Source organism: Xenopus laevis, chromosome 4S (genome assembly GCF_017654675.1).
Source record: "Xenopus laevis strain J_2021 chromosome 4S, Xenopus_laevis_v10.1, whole genome shotgun sequence".
NCBI lineage: Eukaryota > Metazoa > Chordata > Amphibia > Anura > Pipidae > Xenopus > Xenopus laevis.
In genome coordinates, this window is record NC_054378.1 from 77,579,562 (window position 1) to 77,601,644 (window position 22,083).

Below are 22,083 nucleotides of genomic sequence, written 5' to 3' on the forward strand. Positions count from 1 at the left end.
CATTCTGGGGCAGTTCGCCTTTAAAAGTTTTAGTATGTCATAGAATGGCTAATTCTAACACCTTTTCAATTGGGCTTTATTTTTTATAGCTTTTAAATAATTTTCTTCTACGTCTTACTCTTCCTAGCTTTCAAATGGTGGTCACTGACTCCATCATCTAAAAATCAAATGCTTTGTGAGGCGACAATTTTATTGTTATTGCTACTTTTATTACCCAACATTGTTTTCTGGACCCTATTCATATTCTAGCCTCTCGTTCAAAACAATGCCTGGTTAGCAGGGTAAGTTGGAACCTATCAAGTAGATAGCTGCTGAAATTCTGAACTGGAGAGCTACCAAATAAAAAGTGAAATAACTCAAAAAACACAAATAATAAAAAAACCAAAACAAATTGTCTCAGAATATCACTCTTTGCTTCATGCCAAATTTTAAAGGGGTGGTTCACATTTAAATTAACTTTTAGTATGTTATGGAATGGCCATTTCTGAGCAAGTTTCCAATTGGTTTTCATTTTTTTATAGTTTTTGTTTGCCTTTTTTCTTCTGACTCTTTCCATCTTTCAAACGGGGGTCATTGACCCCAAGTAAAAACAAATGGTCTGTAAGGCTACACATGTATTATTATTGCTACTTTTTATCATCTTTTATCAATACATGGTTGCTAGAATAATTTGGAACCTAGCAACCATTGCACTGGAAATGCAAACTAGAGAGCTTCTGATTAAAAAGCTAAATAACTCAAAAACAATAAATAATATAAAAAATGAAAACCAACTGCAAATTGTCTCAGAATATCTCTCTCTACATCATATTAAAATGTAACTCAAATGTGAACAACCCCTTTAATATAAAAGAGAACAATCCTTTAATCAATACTGGACTCTTAACCGACTATATGATCTAAATCAGGGCTGTCCAACTGGCGACCCTCGGCCCCCCACATCAAAGTCTGCCTGCTGTATCTGCCTACCATTTGTAAACTTTAAAAGGTATCACTACAGAGATTAACTGGCCCCTGCATAGTTAAAACCTCAAATTTACACTGTAATCCCCTTTATTGTTCACACGTGTAATCCCCCTGCATTGTTCACACCTGTAACACCTCTATTGTTCACACCTGTAACACCTCTATTGTTCACATCCTAAATCCCTGTACTGTTTACACCCGAAACCCAGACTGAAACTGCCCACATTGTTCACACCTTATACAAAATGCTAATGGAGCACCAGCACTGTGTCACTGTATGTAGTACATATTAGACTGGTCCTGATTTTCCTGTCTCCTGCTCTGTTCTGTCTTCCCTATGCTCCCTATGCGTGTCATACTTTGCCTGCTCTGAGCACCCTGTATTTGCCATACTATGCCTGACCTACAGTCAGGTCAGTTCATTTCTGTAGTGATCCTTATGGAACATAAGACTGGTATTTGTTCTTGGGGTTTGTTAGCATTTGAAAATTATTGTTAGTGGCCCCTAAGGTGTTTAATCATATGCTGGGGTACTGTATTATACACAGGGGAGGAGGAGGCATATGGATTTAATGGTATGTCTTTATATGACTTAACGTTTTTCACAAATGAGTGACATCCCTGCCGGTGCAGGGCCAAGGTAGTTTGGCACCTTAGGCAAGAGCTTCAATCAGCGCCCTCTGTCATGCATTATCATTTAGCTTCTTACCATGATGGTTTTTAAATAAAGAAAGCAAGAAAATGTACAACACTTTTTCATCTATATTACTGCCCCCCGTACCTGTACCAGCAAGCCCAGCAGCCATCCATAATACAGCCCCCCTGTACCCGTGCCAGCAGCCATCCATCATACTGCCCCCCCATACCTGTACCAGCAAGCCCAGCAGCCATCCATCATACTGCCCCCCCATACCTGTACCAGCAAGCCCAGCAGCCATCCATCATACTGCCCCCCCCATACCTGTACCAGCAAGCCCAGCAGCCATCCATCATACTGCCCCCCATACCTGTACCAGCAAGCCCAGCAGCCATCCATCATACTGCCACCCATACCTGTGCCAGTAGCCATCAATTATACTGCCCCCCATACCTGTACCAGCAAGCTCAGCAGCCATCCATCATACAGCCCTCCAGCAGCCATCATATTGCCCCCAATCTTTACCTATGCCAGCAGCAGCCAAAAATAAATCTGATCACATCATATTGCCACATCATGGGCCTAGGCTTGGGCCAGCCTCTTTTGAAGTTTTCCTCACATCATATTGCCCCCCAAGTATTTATGTACGTGTGCCAGCACCCAGCCCAGCAGCAACAGCAAACATATGGTTAATCTAATATGTGTACAGTTGTAGCAGAAATGACTGGTTATCATTCCTCTTATTGCTTACCTCCTGTGCTCCTGCCCAGGCACTGCAAAGTCAATCAATTCAATAGAATGGAGGAAGCAGAGGCGCAGAACTTTGCTGCAATTTCCTTTATTAGGAGTGTATCAAAACTACATGTTTCGGGAACATGTGCCCTTTGTCAAGTGTACACTTACAATTTCCTTTATTAGGAGTGTATCAAAACAGCATGTTTTAGGCAAACGTGCCCTTTGTCAAGTGTACACACAGACTCTCTCTAGTAGCTGAGAAAATTTAGATTGAAGTGCAGTAATAAAACAAAAGATAACTTTACCTAAACAACAGCTAGAGTAGACAGGGTTCGGACTGGGGGGCCCAAGGCCCACCGGGACTGCTATAATATAAAAGTAAAAACTCTGATCTCTGTTTTAAAAGCACAAATGGAAATCAAAAAAGGTATCTATACGTCTACTTTTGCATGAAATGTAAACCCGGCAAGACATTTCTAAAACACACACAAGGTTGTCGGAGTACACCAGTGGTGGAACTACCGGGGGAGCAATTGGGCCAGGGCCCACAACCCCTCAGGGCCCCCCGGCAGCTCGCGCACTGCCGATTTCCGGCCGCATCGGCCGATTTCGGTGCAGATGATCTGGTACGGAGGGGGGCGGGGGCCCAGCTGCACGTCCCGCACCAGGGCCCGTCCCCCTCCAGTTACGTTACTGAAGTACACCATGTGTTCCTCTAAAAATAAAGAAACTGAGCAGACCACTTTTATCCATATGCTTGTTTATTTTCTATTTGTACTACCCAATATATTGAAAAGGCATATGTAACACTGAGGGTGCCCATTTCTAACAATCAAATTTCTATTTTTCCCCACAAATTCTAAAAACCACAAAAACCTCTAATGCAAACATTTGCCAATGAAAACTTGTCGAGGTTCTATAGATGTCAGTGGGAGTTGCACTGATCTTATTGGACTGTTTTTAATCAATTCAATAAAGCTGGGGCTCAAGCAATAGCCAAGGCTCGTGCAGAGGAACATCAGACCCAGGTTAACAGGTGAGTATAATCACGGAGGGGTAACTAACAACTCAACAATAGCCCCCTCTGAGAGTTAACCTTTCTATATGCTTTAAGCAAAGTTGCCAAAGTGGAGTTTCTGTTTCAACCCTATAAACTTAATTTCCCAAGTTTACATGTAGTATACAGTACAACACAAAAGGTGACAATTAATAAAGGAGGGATACAAAAAAAGACAACAGAAACTTAGTGAAATATACTATCTAAACATGAACAAAAGTTACACTGTAAAAAACTGTAATAAATTATCGACACATTCTTCATTCAACAAATGGCTCATAATGCTCATCTTACCTTTAGGAGAGCCAGTGCCACATGGAAGATGATACTAAGACCCTGGGGAGAAAAAGAGACATTGTTGGCACAATACATTTTAATACATTTACATAAAACAACACCTTTGGCTCATTTTAAAGATGCTCATTTGCATATAGATGAACCTGAAAAGACTCTCGGAGGCATAATTGTTAAAAATAAATAAATAAAAGTGTAAAGTGTGTTGCAAGTGTAAGTTCGTACTCCAAAAATGTTCAAAATTATTTTATATCACATTACACACATGTAACAAGGGATTTCTCAAGTAAAAAGTGGTGTAACCTATTGAGTTTTGTATTTTGATTTAATAAAAAAGTGGACATCTTAATTTAACTCCACTATGGATTAAAGTCAATATGACTTCAGAGAATATATAAGCGGTGCAACTTGTCACTTTTAAACAGCAGTTTACACCAGAATTTTATATTTGGCTACTCATGAATTACTCAGTTCTATAAATACACATTATTTTATATGGTGTATAATGGAAAGTGGTGATGTGTGTTGTATCCTATCTTCAATTTTTTTTTACAGAATTATAAATATGTCCCTTAGTTAACCCCGGGAATCACACTGTAAGCATATGGTCAGCCCCTGAATACGTTTGCAGCATTTTATGCCTTTTATTACGTGCACTGAGAACCTGCACCTGAGAAAAATTAGGTAGGCAAATATCTGAGTTGATTATAACCATTGCCATATAAAAAGGTAATTTTGACTAAAGTGCATTATTCTCACCATCTAGGAATGGTCTATTATGTAAAGCAAGTGGTTCATAAAACTTGTTTAACCCTTAAAAAACAGTTGTGTATGTCATTGTATGCACTATATACTATGTACTATTACACTTTTCTCAGTTGCATGCATGGTTGAGTTGACATTACTAATAAAGAGGTTAAATTAGAACAGCCTCCCTCTTCTTGAATATTTGGTAAGCGATGATCACATTATCTGACACACAAATTGTAATCTTCCCACAAGATGGCAGCAGTGTATTACCAAGATCTATACCACTGAGCACACTCAAATTTATTTAAAGGGGACCTAAACGCAACTGTTTGTTGCATAATGAAAGGAAACACAATATACAATCATTAAACATATTAATTGGTTATATAATTGTATTTACAATGCAAATCCCTATTTGTTCCCCTGCGTGCAAAACTGCTAGATGCATAGATTGCAATTATAATTTACTAATTAGTTTCCACCTCCATGGCTGTTAAGTAAAATATACTGGTTCATATGAAGAGAACAATCTGTATGTTTATAAACTTTTATGTACTGAACGAAAAAAAAAATATTTAAAACAAAAAAGTAAAATATACCTGGACTGCTTGCTATGACCTAGGTGCAAAGTTGAAAATGAGGTTCACGTACACATGCCTTTTTCTGTCCCATTGTGAAACTGTCTTAGACAGTTACACTGCAACAATCATTCTCGGTTCACAACGTCCAAACTCTCCAAAATTAACTCAAATGGGAATCATGACTGAAGTACCCTGAAGCCTCAGATCTAACTGTATACTAATCAACCTAGCCTGGCAATGGAAATACAGGGCATCTTGCAAGTGCACAAAGAGGACAAACAGGTCCATTTTGACAATTTGGGCATAACATACTTGCAGGATTATAAAGCAGGTTTTACTTTAGCACTTCATGTCACTTCCTCATCCCACAAAGAACTTTAGATGAGCTGATCAAGGATAAAGTTTGTTGGTTCAAAGGTAGATAGGGAGCTCTGAACACACTGACCTGTTTATAATGCCAGTGAAATTAGCCCCACTTTAAATGAGTGCTTTGTAATGGCAAAAAAGGAGAATACGGATTGTATTTAATCAAAACAATAGGCAGATTGTCATTTCAATCCAAACCCAAACTGTATTTTTAGCAAGGGTTTTTTTGTGTATATTGTCCCAACTGTGCTTGTGTATCTATGAGTACATTTAGAAGAAAGCAGATAGGGTCCATACCATGGGTACTCTTATTGTGAATTAATTTGCTGCATAGTATGTCAACATTTTAGTTCAAGTTCTGTGGTGTGTATATATATATATATATATATATATATATATATATATATATATATATATATATAACGATTTGTAAGTGAGGATCCGCACACCAAAGTTTTCATTTAACCAAAGTGTTTTATTTTGTACATAGCTCCGACGTTTCGGCCCACATTAGGGCCTTTCTCAAGGATAATGCATGTACAACAAAATAGTGAATTTATACCACTCCCCCATTTGAATTTGGCGCCCAAGATGACGTCATTAACCCCAAAAAAAACTTTTTCAACACCCAAAGTCTCTGTGTTCCATGTGTATAATTTTTCACCACTAGGTGGCATCAGTGCTCTGTGTGGTTATTCCATAGTGTATCAGGCTGTGCTGTTATCTGCAAAAAGTGTATAAAAATTATATACATAGTATCTGTTGAACGACATTTTAAAATGAACAATGTGGCTCTATTTAAAAAACAATGTTGCAATAAATCAGCCTTGAAACTACATCTTGTCTCATGTCGTTTTTTATCAAATCTTGTCCAATGGTCCATTCAAACTGAAGCAAGTTGTTATCATAGAAAACAGTTAAGCATCAATTGTCCATTTAGCCCCCGTGGAGCCACACAATCCAATTCGAATATCCAAGAGGCCTCCCTTTTCAGCAGGGCCTTGTTGTAATCACCACCCCTTGGTCTCATGGGTATGTAGTCTATTGGCATACATCTAAAGGCAGACGGGCTATGCCTAGCTTCTGCCCAATGTTTTGCGACTGGCTGTTGGGATATGTCCTGTTTCCTTTCCTTTTTGCCTATCTCATTGGCACTTGGATCTAGCGCCGCTCTAATACTGGATCTATGCATCCCAATTCGCTCTTTAAGTTGCCTAATAGTCTTTCCACAATATACCAACCCACAGGGGCATTTAATGATGTATATTACCATAGTGGTGGTGCATGTCATCCTGTGTTTTATTGTGTATCTTTTGCCTGTTTGTGGATGATGAAATTCACTTCCTAGTATTAAACTGCTACACGTGACACAGCCACTGCATTTGTAAACCCCTGGTTTTTGTGCAAGAAAATGCTGCCTTTGTGGCTTTAAGTATTTTTCTAGTGGGTCTGATGGGCTCAGATTTTCCCTCAGATTTCTCCCCCTTCTGTAGCTGAGTTTAGGTTTACTGGGTAATTTTGGGGTTAATGACGTCATTTTGGGCGCCAAATTCAAATGGGGGAGTGGTATAAATTCACTATTTTGTTGTACATGCATTATCCTTGAGAAAGGCCCTAATGTGGGCCGAAACGTCGGAGCTATGTACGAAATAAAACACTTTGGTTAAATGAAAACTTTGGTGTGTGGATCCTCACTTACAAATCGTTATATGAATCCTTTTTTGGACCCTGCACCCACCAAGAGAGAACTAAGTCCGGTCTTCAGAGTGCGGTCGTTTATCACAGACTATATATATATATATATATATATATATATATATATATATATATATATATATATATATATATATATATATATATATATATATATATATATATATACACATATATATACATATTTACATACAGTATACAGAAACACACATATATTGTTGCTGCTTGAATATAAAGGGATATATAATATTGTCATTATTTCTATAGGACAGTCTTGAATCATTGACCTCAAAGGGGACAGGCTTAACAGAAAATAAAAAGGGGTTGAGAAAATTGGGTTGTTTGGGTGAAACTGGGTGCGGCTGCACAGGTGTGGCCTATTGTTCATTTTATGTGATACAATTCTCAACAATGTCAGTAAGAAACGGATACCTGTTGGGCACATGAAACCAAAATAGTTTATTAGGTACAGAATGTTACCTCTGAAAGCAGAAGATCCATAATGTGGAAGACCATGCAAAGTGGAAATTTTGCAGTAAACAAGCTTAAAAACCACTGGGAAGCATACATGTGAGCCTCCAAATTCAGTGCAACAAAGTGGGAATAGAGATCAGGTAACTGCTCCTAAAAAGACAGGAAGAAGTCTAATTATATTTGATGTTTTACATTTAGTTTCAGCACAGAATTATGTAAGACTTACAGAGCAGCAAATACATTATATCAAGATAAGCAGCTAATCTTATATCAAGATGTATTTTGAGTGGATATAGCAAGGCGAATATATTAACTAAACATAAGATTCAAAAGCACACACATTATAAATGAAGAAGAAAACTGTTCCTTTTACACATGTTACATGGTAACGGGCTGATGCACAAGATGGCAGGTATACAGCGGCATACAAAAATAATACTTCCACTGATCTTCAAGTCTTGTCCTTCTTACACTAGTGATATCATGTTTTTCTCTTGATTAGGCAGACAAGAACAATAAATCTGAGCTTTTCAAGCTAAATTTTAAGGGATGACTGTATTGCTGCTACAATTGTATTTATGTACACTCAGTAAGCCGTAGAACTATACCATGACCCCTTTGTAAGATTCTGGCGCACGTGGTTATTTCACAGGCAATGTATTTTAGCTGGTGCAATATCACCATAAATATGGGTTGTACAAAGATATTTTAATGATGTGTATGGTGAGCTTAAGGGAATGTTAACACTAAACAAGGCTAAGGAATGAGATGGGTGAAATAATTATTTTCATTACAATAATTTATAAAGGCAGCAACATATTCCATGGTAGCATTGAACATAATGGTATATATTTTACATACAACTTTATACAGTAGGTAAGACAGGCCCCTACATGCAAGGGTTTAAATCTAAATTTGGGTGGGTATGATTGAGACGCAAAAGATACAATTACAGCAGAGTGTTTTGCCCTGTTATTGTAAGAAACAAGGGAAAGTTGTGCTCACCACTATTTTTTAAAACCATTAGGCGGGGGTGCAATGAGGCTGTGACCACAAATACAAGAGTCCTCTGCACTCAACCCATTATCAATATATTTAAGACAGCGACATTTTGTGCATACTGCTACTGAAAAATGCCTTACCCTTTAAACAAAACAGGGATTGTTTGTCCATATATTGCCCTGTTATTGTTCATTCAGAGCAGTTAGCAACTTTACCACTTTTACTTTTAAATGGCTGGGTTCCTTTTCACATGGCTGAGATAAGGTTTGTGGTATATGTGGGTGTTATTAGGTAAGGGTCAGGAGTTTTAATATAATGTATAGGTAGCCAGTGTAGACATTTGGAGAGAGTTGCAGCTGAATTTGCCAGGTGAAGTAGATGAATACTGCAGCAGCATTTGGATCAACTGTAAAGTAGATAAGCTAATATTTGGTCTATGCAGGAGTTTATTGTGTGGACTAGCATTTTGGTAATCTTTTGAATGAGGAAGGGGGATGGCAAATATGTGTTTAGTACTGCCAGTTCTTTATACTGCTCAGATTGATGATAATTTCATATATGTATTAAAGTCCTTAATTACTTTGAGCTCACCTGCAACAGACGCTCTAGTTGGTAAAACTTGCAGTGCAGATCTTCAAAACTATTCTTATAGAGGTTACGGAATTGGTAATCATACATAATTTTTACCAGTACACAAAATGCTTGCTCCTCAGGCATCTAGAAAGAAACACAAAGTCCATTCAATTTTAATTAGCTCTTTTATAGCTCTGACAGAAGTTTAGAAAACAAGAAGTCAGCAGGACAATTATCAATTCTTCGTTAAGGTGGTGCATGTTAATGGCCACTTTCCACTGACACCAAAAGTAAGAACGTTAGTACAGCACCAAAAGTTATTCTTATTTAAAAAGCCTTTATAAGTGTTTTAGGGCAGGGGTGCCCAAAAGGTAGATCGGGATCTAACAGTAGACCTTTAGCTGGTCATCAGTAGATCTTCTTTCAGATATTTATTCTGTTAAGGTTACACAAGAAACATAATAATAAATTGGCCTGAAATGTTGCTGTAATGCCCTAAAGCACTAATAAAGGTTTTTTAAATAAGAATAAGTTTTGGTGCTGTGCTAACATTCCTAGCTCTGACAGAAGAAATGCTGCCATCTCAACACACCATTGTAATTGTGCTGCTTTGTGTAAAGAATACAAAACAGAAACAGTCTATACCAAAGGTTTTAACGCTCTTGTAATGGTAAAAAAAAAAAAAATCTAAGAATCTAATTTACAACAGGGGCCATGGGTCCCCAAAAGAGGAACTGTTTTTGCCTGAGAGGAGCAGTCACAAAAGTTTAAAAACTTAAGTACAATACGTAACATCTACTGCAGAAATGGTCTATAGTCTCATCCATTCAGGTCTGCTGACAGACACTGCTTGTAAAATGATGATCATTTCTATAGAAATAGACCCTCCTTATCACCAAGTTCTCTATACCGGTTTGCCAGGCATCTAACTCTGTACAACCAGGATACTAACCAACTATCAGCTTGTTGGAAATTTGGCTGCTCTGCTAAGATGACTAGCACTGGGCTAATTCTAGATAAGAGGATTTCCCGGGGGGGGGGGTTACCCTATGCAGTTTAAATATTTATTCTGGCTCAATTGCCACTTGGAGCAGTTCCCTATATATCCCAAGACCAAGTAAACATCTCTTGAGTTTCTTTCCCACAGAAAACAAGGATGTATAATTTTGCACAGATAAGGGTATGTTTAAATACATGAACCAACCAATACATTGTTGTATCCCAGTTTTCAGACTTTCATAATTCTATGCTGCTAGGAAATAGATGAACTAGTTACTCACATGGAGGAGCAGCACAGCTGCTAAGAAACTCATGCCTTGGCAATAGCCAATATCTTCATCATATAAAGAATATACCTAGAAAAAATGAGAAGACAAGTAACTTGCAGGTAATCACATTTGGCCACTGCAATTACTGTATATTTTCATTATACAGATCCACAGGATAAATAAAATATGAAGGTATAGTTGACTATACAGTATGAATTAATACAAATTTGTTAATTCTGATAATTCTGTAATAATCAACCAACATATGAGTGAAGCAGTTATATTTTTACGTTCAATAAGCATCTCTTACTTTACACATTTTGTAGAGAGATTCTTGTCCATCTCCTTCAGTGTCCTTGAAGTAATCATGAGCTGGAAAGGTACGGTGGATGTCTCTTCTGATAACACTGTCTTGGGCAGAGTCCTGGACAGAAACGCCGTACAAAAAAAATGATTAATGCATTGCAACTGGAAAACTACTGTATTACTTGCAGAATTCAGGTTATGTCTACATAGGAGAAAATTATAATTTATTGATGAAAAGTACATAATTACTTGATTATCCTGTTAAGCAAAACTTTCAAGAATGTATTTAAACCATTTCTAAAATGTACAGTACCAAATAGTCTTGTATTATTTCTTACATTATTTAAAAAGTTGAGGGGGCCAAAAAAATTATTTTCCATTTTCAATTCTTCCATGGAAAAAACATCTATACACATCTATACCTTTTAACCAATTAAAACTACAAAAAAAGATAGTACAAAGCAGTGGACCGACTCACCTACCCACATCGAGGGTCATGCTCTTGACCTTATATTCTGCCACTCATGCTGCCCATCCAACTTAATAAACTCTCCCTACCCTCTGTCTGACCATCATCTACTCTCCTTTCAGATACTGCTTTCACCCGCACCTTCACAACCATCTCTCTCTACCCATACGTATAGAAACCTTAATGCCTTTGAACCACAACAATTATCAACAGTATCAGCACAATCCATATCTCATATTAATACTCTCTCCTGTCCCAATATGGCAGCTTCTCTCTACAACGATGCCCTTTCAACAGCACTTGACTCCCTTGCACCTTCTACCACCCGTCACAGCCGGCCAGCTAAACCCCAACCCTGGCACACTAGTGTAACACGGTACCTCAGAAGATGTAGTAGATCAGCTGAGCGACGATGGAGAAAGTCACGAACTGATCCTGATTTCATCCACTTCAAATTCATGCTCTCCTGCTATAACCGAGCTCTATCATTAGCCAAAGAACAATACTTCTCTTATCTAATATCTACTATGTCCTCCAAACCACAGCAGCTGTTTGCCACATTTAACTCACTCCTATGCCCCCCTCCACCTCCTCCACCTATTAATGTTACTGCCCAAGACCTTGCTCATTTCTTTAATGAAAAAATCGATCTCATTAGGCTGAGCATACCGTCCAACAACAATCTCAGACCAACGTGCAGTCCACTCACATCTACTTTGCACTCCTTCACCCCTGCAACTCTAGATGAAGTCAGCAAACTTCTAGCCAGCTCAAAACCCACCACCTGCTCCCTTGACCCCATAACCTCTCGCCTTCTCCACCCAATCTCTGATACACTCTCTCCTGCACTTACCCACCTATTCAATCTTTCACTCTCTACTGGTACCTTTCCATCATTATACAAACAAGCACTAATCACTCCTATCCTCAAAAAACCTTCCCTTGATCCCAGCTCTCCCACTAACTATCGACCGGTCTCCCTTCTTCCATTCGCCTCCAAATTACTAGAAAGGCTTGTTTATAAACGCCTGATCCAGCATCTCACTCACAACTCCCTCCTCGACCCCTTGCAATCTGGCTTCCGCCCATCACACTCGACTGAAACTGCCCTCACCAAAGTAACCAATGATCTTCTATTGGCAAAGTCTAAAGGTCATTATTCCATTCTAATCCTACTAGATCTCTCTGCAGCCTTTGACACAGTTGACCACACACTCCTCCTTGACATTCTACACTCATCTGGCATTCGGGACACTGCTCTTTCATGGTTTACATCTTATCTGTCTGACCGTTCCTTTAAAGTTTCCTTCTCTAACTCTACTTCTACTACTTTCCCACTCTCTGTTGGAGTTCCTCAAGGCTCTGTTCTTGGCCCCCTGCTGTTCTCGCTCTATACAACTTCACTAGGAAAACTCATTCAGTCATTTGGACTTCAGTATCACCTTTATGCTGATGACACCCAACTCTACTTGTCTACTCCTGATCTTTCTAATTCTGTCCTTTCCCAAGTCACAGACTGTCTCTCTGCTGTCTCCTCCTGGATGTCACAGCGCCACCTGAAACTGAACCTTTCTAAAACAGAACTCATCATATTTCCTCCAAGATCTTCCCCTGTCCCTCAGATATCACTCACCGTATACAACACCACCTTTCATTCCACCACACAGGCACGCTGCCTAGGAGTTATCTTAGACTCTCATCTGTCTTTTTCACCACACATTCAAACACTTGCAAAATATTGCTGTATTCAACTGCGCAACATTGCTCGAATACGACCCTATCTCAGTTCAGAATCAACTAAAACACTGATTCAGTCTCTCATCATCTCCCGCCTTGATTACTGCAACTTACTCCTCACAGGTATTCCAACAAGTCACCTTTCACAACTCCAATCTGTTCTAAACGCGGCCGCTAGACTCATTCATCTAGCTCGCCGCTCAACATCAGCTGCTCCCATATGTATGTCCCTTCACTGGCTCCCAATCTCTTCTAGAATCAAATTCAAATTACTTACACTCACATTCAAGGCCCTTAATAATGAAACCCCTCCCTATATTTCATCTCTAATCTCCAAATACACTCCTTCACGAAACCTACGCTCTGCTTCTGATCTTCGCCTCACTTCTCCTCTGGTCACTTCTGCCCATTCTCGTCTACAAGACTTCTCTCGGGCTTCTGCTTTTCTCTGGAACTCTCTGCCACAAGCTGTCAGACTTTCTCCTTCCTTCCAAACTTTCAAGCGCTCCTTAAAGACCCATCTGTTTAAAGAGGCCTATTCGTTGTACCTTAATTAATCATTGCTGTATCAAAAATGACAAAGTGTTTATATGATCCTTTTGTCTCAATTGTACCCTAACCTTTTAGTTTGTAAACCCTATTTTACTCTGTAATCCTTGTCTGTTAGCCACCATTTATTCCCTGTTTGCTATAACTGCAGTAAAGCACTGCGTATCTTGACAGCGCTATATAAATAAATGATGATGATGATGATGAGTTTAAAAAAATTGAGGCCTCAATTTAACAGTAATCAGGAAGTCATAGTGGACTGATATGCCTGATATAATCTGGGCACAGTCATCCCCCAGGAACACTAAAATAACCATAAACATAAATGCCCCAATGGAATCTCACCAACATTAGTGGTAAATTAATTGTTAGAGTCTCTAGCCCAGGGATCCCCAACCTTTTGAACCCGTGAGCAACATTCAGAAGAAAAAGGAGTTGGGGAGCAACACTAGAATGAAAAATGTTACTTGAGTGCCAAATAAGTGCTGTGATTGGCCATTTGGTAGTTCCTATGTGGATTATCAACCTACATTGAGACTCTGTTTGTCAGTACACCTGGTTTTTATGAAACCAAAATGTGTCTCAAAGCCTGGAATTCAAAAATAATCATCTGCTTTGAGGCCACTGGGAGCAACATTTAAGGGGTTGGAGAGCAACATGTTGCTCACGAGCTACTGGTTGGGGATCACTGCTCTAGCCCAATGTCCATTTTGCCCATTGCAAGGCTTCCTCAAGGGCACTGGAAGTGAAGACAGGCACACAATTTTTTTTTCTGGATAAGGGTTCCTGGTTGGGCGTTTTGACTTATGCTGATAAAACCTGTGACTTCTTATATGTGTGTATGGTTCTCATGATAGGGGTTTGTCCTTAGTAGTACAAACATAAATTTGATCTAATTTTGCTGGCATGTAAGTACTGTTCTGTGCATTCTGGTCTGTACCTGATCATTTTGGAGATATGAGGGGACTGTGGTTCAAAAATTTAACCCAGTTAAATGCATTATTTATGAATAAAAACATTAATTTTAACAGTGTGATGTTGATACATTCTAATCTATTTTCTATAGAATGAACTAAAAGATTTGTGTACATTCATGAACCTTGCTTTGGTGTTGTTCCATTTCTCCTATTGCCTTTTTTACTTTGGCATTCTTATAGAATTACCTGAAACCTAAAACAGTAGAATCTACAATATATACCAGTACTTCAGTATCAACACCATATATTTTACAATATACAGAAAGGCTTAATTTACATTCTTTCTTAAATGGAGACATTGTAACTGTATTTGGAACATAAAATATTCAGTAAGAAAAAAACAAGCCAAATTAAAAAGAGAAAGAAAAGGAGCACATTCCTGATAGCAGCTATGTATGTCCATACCAGGACAAGCAGTTGTTGGCTAACTTTTTAAACCTGTTGGAAAAGAGCAGTGAGTGTAGTAACAAAATTATGCAAATCTAATTTCCAAAGCACGCTTCAGATACACAGATACAAAAAAAGCTGTTGTGTTGGAAATAGTGCAGTTACTGTAGCAATATATTGTTTAATTAATTTCTAAATGTCTTCCCTTGAAACTGAAATAAGATAAGGGTTATCAATATTTTATATTTTTTCATCTCTCTCTTCTATTTAATTTTTTTTATGCAACAAAACTACTTCAAAAGCTACCACCTCAGATGCAGCCTGGCTCCCTAACCAGTTAATCTTGCAATGTTCAGATAACAAAACAGCTTATTAATTAGGAGGCCAGAGGGACTTATCTCCTGGTGGGGGAACCTGCTGTCTTCTCATTTAAAAGTCCCACACTGAGGCTTTAGGAAACAGATGCCTTTTCCTGCTTTTATACAATGTTAATATTTCATGAGTTGCTTTCTTCTTATTCTGTGCACAGAGAGTTACCCATAGTAATCAGAACACTTAAAACTCAACAGCTTTTCTTTGTCGAGCTCTGTAATAAAGTCATATATGGTTAACAGAGTATTATTTTCCCAACAGACCAGCAAATTGTGGCATATGCTGTTATAAATATTATCTTATAATTGCACCTATAATTGTACCTATAATTAAAGCAAGAACTGTACCAAAAAGAAGCAAAACTTAAAATTTCATTAAAAGACTGAACAGGAGAAGCACAATGTGTTTATAATTTTACATAGTCTAAGTAAATCTAATAAGCTTTAAATTTTGTATAAAAGTGTCCTCTATGGAGCAGTTTCATTACTGAGGTTGCTTTAACGTATCTGTATGATTCACTAGTATACATATTTCTCTAGTATGTTATAGAATGGTCAATTCTTAGCAACTTTTAATTGATCTCCTTTTTTATAGTTTTTTTTCCATTATTAGACTTATTTTTAAACTTTCATGTAGGGGTCACTGACCCCATCAGCCAAAAATGATTGCTCTTTGAGGGTACAATGTTATTGTTACTTTTTATTACTGATATTTTTATCTCTAGCTTCTCCTATCCACACTCTCATTCAAAGCATGGCAAACCACAGCATGCTCACTAGAATCATTTGGATCAAAGCAACCAGATAGCTGAAGACCAATTGCAAATTGTCTCAGAATATTGCTGTCTACATCACTCTAAAAGTTAATTCAAAGGTGAACAACCCCTTTAATTCCATCTTGTCATCCATAATATAGCTCAGAAATACATCTGAAGAGAATTTTTAGAATTGAAAATAGCACCAAGATCATATTTTTGGTTCCTAATTATGGCAAAACAATGGGCAGTTGTCAATTTGGCTAGTCTGTGCCACATTTAAATTTGCAAATGAACTGATGAATGGACACTGATGAACGTCAACCACACAACATATTTTAAGAACTATATTTGAGTATTTTATGTAAAGATTTAAAAATAAAAAAACTCAGCAATGGATAAAGAATTTATATCAGAAAAATAACTGCACTGAAACACCTATTTACCATTTTTATAATTATCTGTCTAATGCAAGTATTTTAGGAAAATGCTGGATAGTTTTTTCCTTGCTTATATAAAGCTATGCACATTAAACATTTATTGCAGATTCTACCTGGTCTATAGACAGTGACTTATTTGTCTACCTCATATAATTCAACTATTTACCCCCCAAAATCCACATAGCAAACATAAAATAATAAATATGTATGTTCATGGGCTGAGGCTGAAAAGCTCCCTGCTTTCTCACTACAGCTTCTGAGTTAAGGGCACTGTTGGTCTTACTGCTCTGTCACATAGAATGTTAATGGATAGTGTATGACTCACGTACAATGAGGGGCCTTGAAGAGGCACGTGAGCTTACATATTTTTGCCAAAGTGTGGTACTAAAACCTATTTTTTTTGTTAAAACTTCCTTATAGGAGAGAGCCAGGGAAGAGAAATGGAGCGCCGCAAGATGGATCGTTGCCGTGTTGCCTTTTCTGAAAAGGAGCGCAAGTGGAGTTTCGGTAAGTTATTATCTAAAGGTCTAAAAACACCTGAAACTTTTATATTACTGGGTAAGTATTCTTTTGTGACTAGAAGGGAAAGTTGAAAGATGGAATTGAAACCTGGTGTGATCATTTTTCCTATATTTGATTTAACTTTTTAATACCCTGACCTTATGTATTTTTTTTCTAACTTTTAACCAAACTGGTGGAATTACGGAAAACCCCCTTAACCGAAATAGCTCAGGTCCCGAGCATTCTGGATAATAGACCCTATAACTGTAATAGGATTGACATTTTTTTTAAAAATATTTTTATTTACAGTTATTCAAAGTCACAGTTTTAACAGTATCATTTTCACATCTGATATATCAGTTCACTGTAATATGAAATTATTCCGTTCACTTCAGTAATTTATCATACTTATCATGACTTATTTACTGTAGTGCAATATAATTGTATATTGTGCTATGAAAGTTGTTAATAAAAATTAAAGAACTGTACTTTAAAGTTTATATAGAACATCAACAAAATAATAACAATAATAAAAATAAAATTTGACTAAACCAACCTAATGGAGACTTGTGGTAATCTTTGAAGTCATCTCTGTTATAATGTTAGAAGTTGTGTAGGGAGTGTGCTATTGAACCTATATGTGATCCATGGTTGCCATATCTTTTGGACTGATTGAAGCATATCCGTAGCCATCCCTTTTAATTTCTCGTTTGTAAAAATCCAAACATAATGTAGTTCATAGTGGGGGATTGCCAACATTTTGCTATAGTTTGCCTGGCTGCTAGGAATATATGGTTTAACAATTTACATTTTATTTTGGGGACTTCCTTGGGTGGTGCTCCCATTAGGGCTTCAAATGGATTTTTTCACAAGTTCAATTGTAAACTTTCACCCAAAAGCTGATCACCTTAAAACACATCCATCATATATGCCCCATAGTTCCTGGAGTAGTGCAGCTTCAAAAACAGTGGTCATTGGGAAGGTGGTATATTTTTGCTAATTGTACAGGTGTTAAATACCAGCGCATGAGAACCTTGTATCCTGCCTCTGTTAAGATTGTATTGACTGAACTGTGTTTCAAGTTTGTCCATAATAAACTATTCTTCCTCTGTCAGAGCACTTCCTAGTTCTTTCTCCCATGCAGGATTAAGACTTTACTGCATTACAGTATTTTGATAATTCCAGTGGATGTAAAGACACAAGGAACCATTATCACTGAACTATGGAAGTGTAAATCCAGAGCAGTTAGTTCACTTGCTTTATACAGGGCTGATAGCATAAAGAATATCACTATACTACTACCCTTGACTTTTACGAAGAAGACTTCCTGACACCTAAAAGACAGCATTCAATTCTTATGGCAGACCTCTGTGGACAATGCTAATTAAAATTCTGTATGCCCAAGCTGCTACGGCAGCAGAGTGACACAGAACAATGCCTCCATTTCTATCAGTAAAGGGAAAGAACCTCGCTGATGTGAATATTCCCAGAAAAAATACCAAAATAAATTTAACACTTACCTACTTTTACTTGCTTAAAAAAACCTTTCAAAGAACTTCCACTATATTATTATGGTTTATTTGTATAGCACCAACATATTCTGCAGTGTACACACACACACTATACTGAGTTCTATCTGTGTATGTAGGAATTAAACTTTGCTATCCCCTTTAATTCTTAGTGTTGATTAATGTAAACATTTGCTAACATTGTGTATGCTTTAATCATTAATCAACCTGATAAATAAAGAAATTTAGCATCATGTTGGGTGGTTAGAATCAAACCGCTACAAAAATGGGATACTCAATGGCTTGTGTCTAAGGAACTGAGAGGCTTCTGAAGAAACTGCAGACCTAAGCAGAGCTAGAAAGCAATGGTATCAGAGTGGTTAATGGCGGCAGCAGCCTTGATAAAGGAGCTGCCAAGCTTGGCGGCAGCTATAAATAGACACGAGTATGCCATCTGGTTTTCTATTCCTGAGCTGGCAGCAGCTTCACGCTCCACCAGTGCCAGCCCCCCTATTGCTATCTATCTGGCGACAACTAAATAAAATAGTAAGCTGAGGAATAAAATAGTAAGCTGAGGAATAATAAGGTGTTTGTCTAAGGTGCTACAGATATGATTAAGTAACATTTTAACTTCTTTGCTACCAAAGCAGAGAATTTGTATCTGCATTAAGATATTGTACATCCTAAAATAAACAGACGCAATATGGCTAGGGCTCTACATCTCGGCAATATCCACAGAAAAGATTAAATATAATAGCAATAGTTGACATATATGTTTTAAGCAAATATACATGATTTCTAAAATAAATATGTACATACATAAAATATTTTTGTGATGGACTAGTTGATGTTTTTATCCTTGTTTACAGCGTGGAAACCTGTACACAGTGTTTTATAAGGATTGTTCATGATTCTTAACCTACCTTGCCCCAAGGAAGCTGTCTGAGGTCTATATCATATTCACACAACACACTGGGATTTGTCTCATTAGACAGCTTGTATATCTTTGTAAGATGGGATAGGTCAAGAACATTTGCAAATAAATAATGATTTGTTATATATGTATGTAATATTTGCCTAAACAAAAGAAATCAGAGTCGCTGTAACTATTATTTCAAGCGAAACAGATGATGAAGTACTGCTAAGGAACAATTTACTTAGACTAAGAATAATAGGGTAATGTTGCCCTAAGTGGCACAAAAGTATGAAATGTACAGTGAGGTGTCAATAGGTGAAGTCCAGCCCCTTACATCAGTCATCACTCCCTAACTTCACATCATTGGATGGGTAGGGAGCAGAGAGAGGGGACACATCATTGGGGCTGCCACAGGTATTTGTTCCCAAAAAACAGTGGGCAGAAATCTTCTGCAATTAAGACTGGGTGGCACGAAGGGCACAAAGTAAAAAAAAAAAAAAAAAAAACAGCAAATGGCTATCACTTTTTTTTGCACTCTGACTTTCCCATGAGCTTTCTTGATCTTGACAGCTGCCAAGACTCTCACCAGACTAAAAGATGCCTTTCTACCAATACAATAGAATGTAATCACAAAAATAAAGTTAATCAGTCTTCTGAATGAACACCTGGATAGAGAAGGGAATGGAAGGCAGTGGCATATAACTGTAAGTATGCCTATTTAAATTCCTTCCCCTACACCACCCCTTTATCATAACCACCTTTGGCCATTCTTATGTTTCCACTATCTTGGAACCAACATAAGTTCACAGACTTTAAAAAGGCATATGTGAATCCTGGCAGGTGATTAGCTAGCAGCATATATATTAAGGTGGTCCACTACTAATGAATACAGAAATGTTGAAACTATTGATATTATTGCTCTGCTGAATTGTAATTAAGATATTTACCTGAATTTTGAAAGTATGTTCGTGTGTACAATGGTTACAGTAACCAGAAAAATAAAACTTGTTTTGCATCCCTCCCATTAAAAGTGAATGTGAATTACTGCTATATGAACTCTTGATATTGCCGACTTGGGAGCAAATTTACTAAAGGGCGAACTGACTAACGCTTGCGAAAATTCGCCAGCGTGACTTCATTTAAAACTTTGCCGATTGACTAGAGATAGAGTCTATCGGTACTTTGCTCACTAACCCCAGGCGAATTTGCGCTCTGGCGAATGGACGTAACTACTCAAATTCACGAAGATGCTGATTTTACTGAACGTTAGCTCTTGCGCCAGACTTGCCTTCACCACCTCAGAACAGGTGAAGTGCTGATAGGAGTTCCTAAAAAAATAGTTGAACATTTTTCTAAGTCCCAAAAAACACTAGCGTCTTTTCCTTTTTTCAGGGTGATAGGCTGAAAAACAGCATACATTTTTGGGATAAAGGGCTTCCCCCCTACATTTTTCTAACATATGGCACATAAACTATACACTGGGCTCATGTGTAGGGCAATATAACAACGCTATTTTCTTTCTGGGCTTGTGCAGTGTAATGTATCTGCTGCAACATATACGTCCATTGAACTTTAACTTCCTGGCGTATGCAAATTAGGCATTGCTAGCGCAACTTCGCTTGGCGCAGTAACGCTAGCGCAACTTCACTAGCGTTTGGCGCCCTGGACGCAACTTTGGATTTTAGTGAATTAGTGTTGTCCTGGCAAATCCACGCTTGGCAAAGTGTTGCGCTATGAGTGAAGCCATCGGTGGTGAATTTTCAGAGGTTAGTGAATTTGCCCCTTGGTCTGTCAGCAGCTTTTATCGGCCCGTGTATGGGGGCCTTTAGCGTGGCTGCCTGTTAAGCAAAGGATAGCATATAAAACCCTTCTACTAACATTCAAAGCCCTTCACTCCTCTGCTCCTCACTACATTTCTCATCTTGTCTCGCTACACGTTCCTGGTTGTCTTCTTCACTCTTCTCAGAGCCACCTTCTCTTCACACCATCCACATCCACTGCCAGCTCTAGTCTCAAACTGGTCTCTATCTTACTGCTCCTTTCCTCTGGAATTCCATCCCTGAATTCCTCCGTAAGGAATCCTCTCTTAATGTCTTCAAGAACTAAAAAGCCTACCTTTTGGAGCACTAGAACATTAGCCTAGTCCTGTCCCTACTGACTATGCCTTTCCTTGTGCACTTTTTCATCTTCAATTTGTACCTGTATGTTAGCCTCCCATCCACTTATACTGTGGCTCTATGGGGCAGGGACCTCCTTTGCACTATGTCTCTTTCCACATAGCACTTAAGCTCTTTGTCCTATGATTCTGTATACATTTATTATGTGATTGTCTCCCCCATGTATACTTTTATATATATTGTACTTTTATGCACTGTAAAGCGCTACAGCTGCTTAACAGCACTTTACAAATAAAGTTATACATACATAAGGAATCTGATCTATGTTTTCCACATATTGGGAGCTCTAATAAAAGTGTAATTTGTAAACTTTTTTTATGCCAAATTTTAATCAATGTGCAACATAAAGGGTTATATATACACATGCTTTTTTTCCAGTTATATTGATATCACAATGCTAATCCCAATAAGACTGCTGTGATAAGCAAGCATGTAGTGTTTGAGCCAAAGCAATCTTGTTCTACACAGCATAGAAACTCTGAAATTAAACAAACAAATGCACTTATCTCACAAAAACTCTTCTGTGGCATCAATACAACAATCAATACTGAAATGACAGTTACGTTAAACATAC

At 37.9% G+C, this 22,083-nt stretch overlaps 1 protein-coding gene across 1 annotated transcript in view; it reads right to left on the minus strand.

The window, feature by feature from the left end:
* The window catches only part of rabgap1l.S (RAB GTPase activating protein 1-like S homeolog), a gene marked incomplete at its 5' end in the record, with an annotated part of 148,777 nt that overhangs the window by 45,035 nt on the left and 81,659 nt on the right, over positions 1-22,083 (minus strand). Inside the window, 5 exon segments of the mRNA NM_001096453.1 lie at positions 3,690-3,731; positions 7,580-7,723; positions 9,167-9,292; positions 10,429-10,503; positions 10,727-10,840. Of these exon segments, the coding sequence (NP_001089922.1) occupies positions 3,690-3,731; positions 7,580-7,723; positions 9,167-9,292; positions 10,429-10,503; positions 10,727-10,840 (501 nt within the window).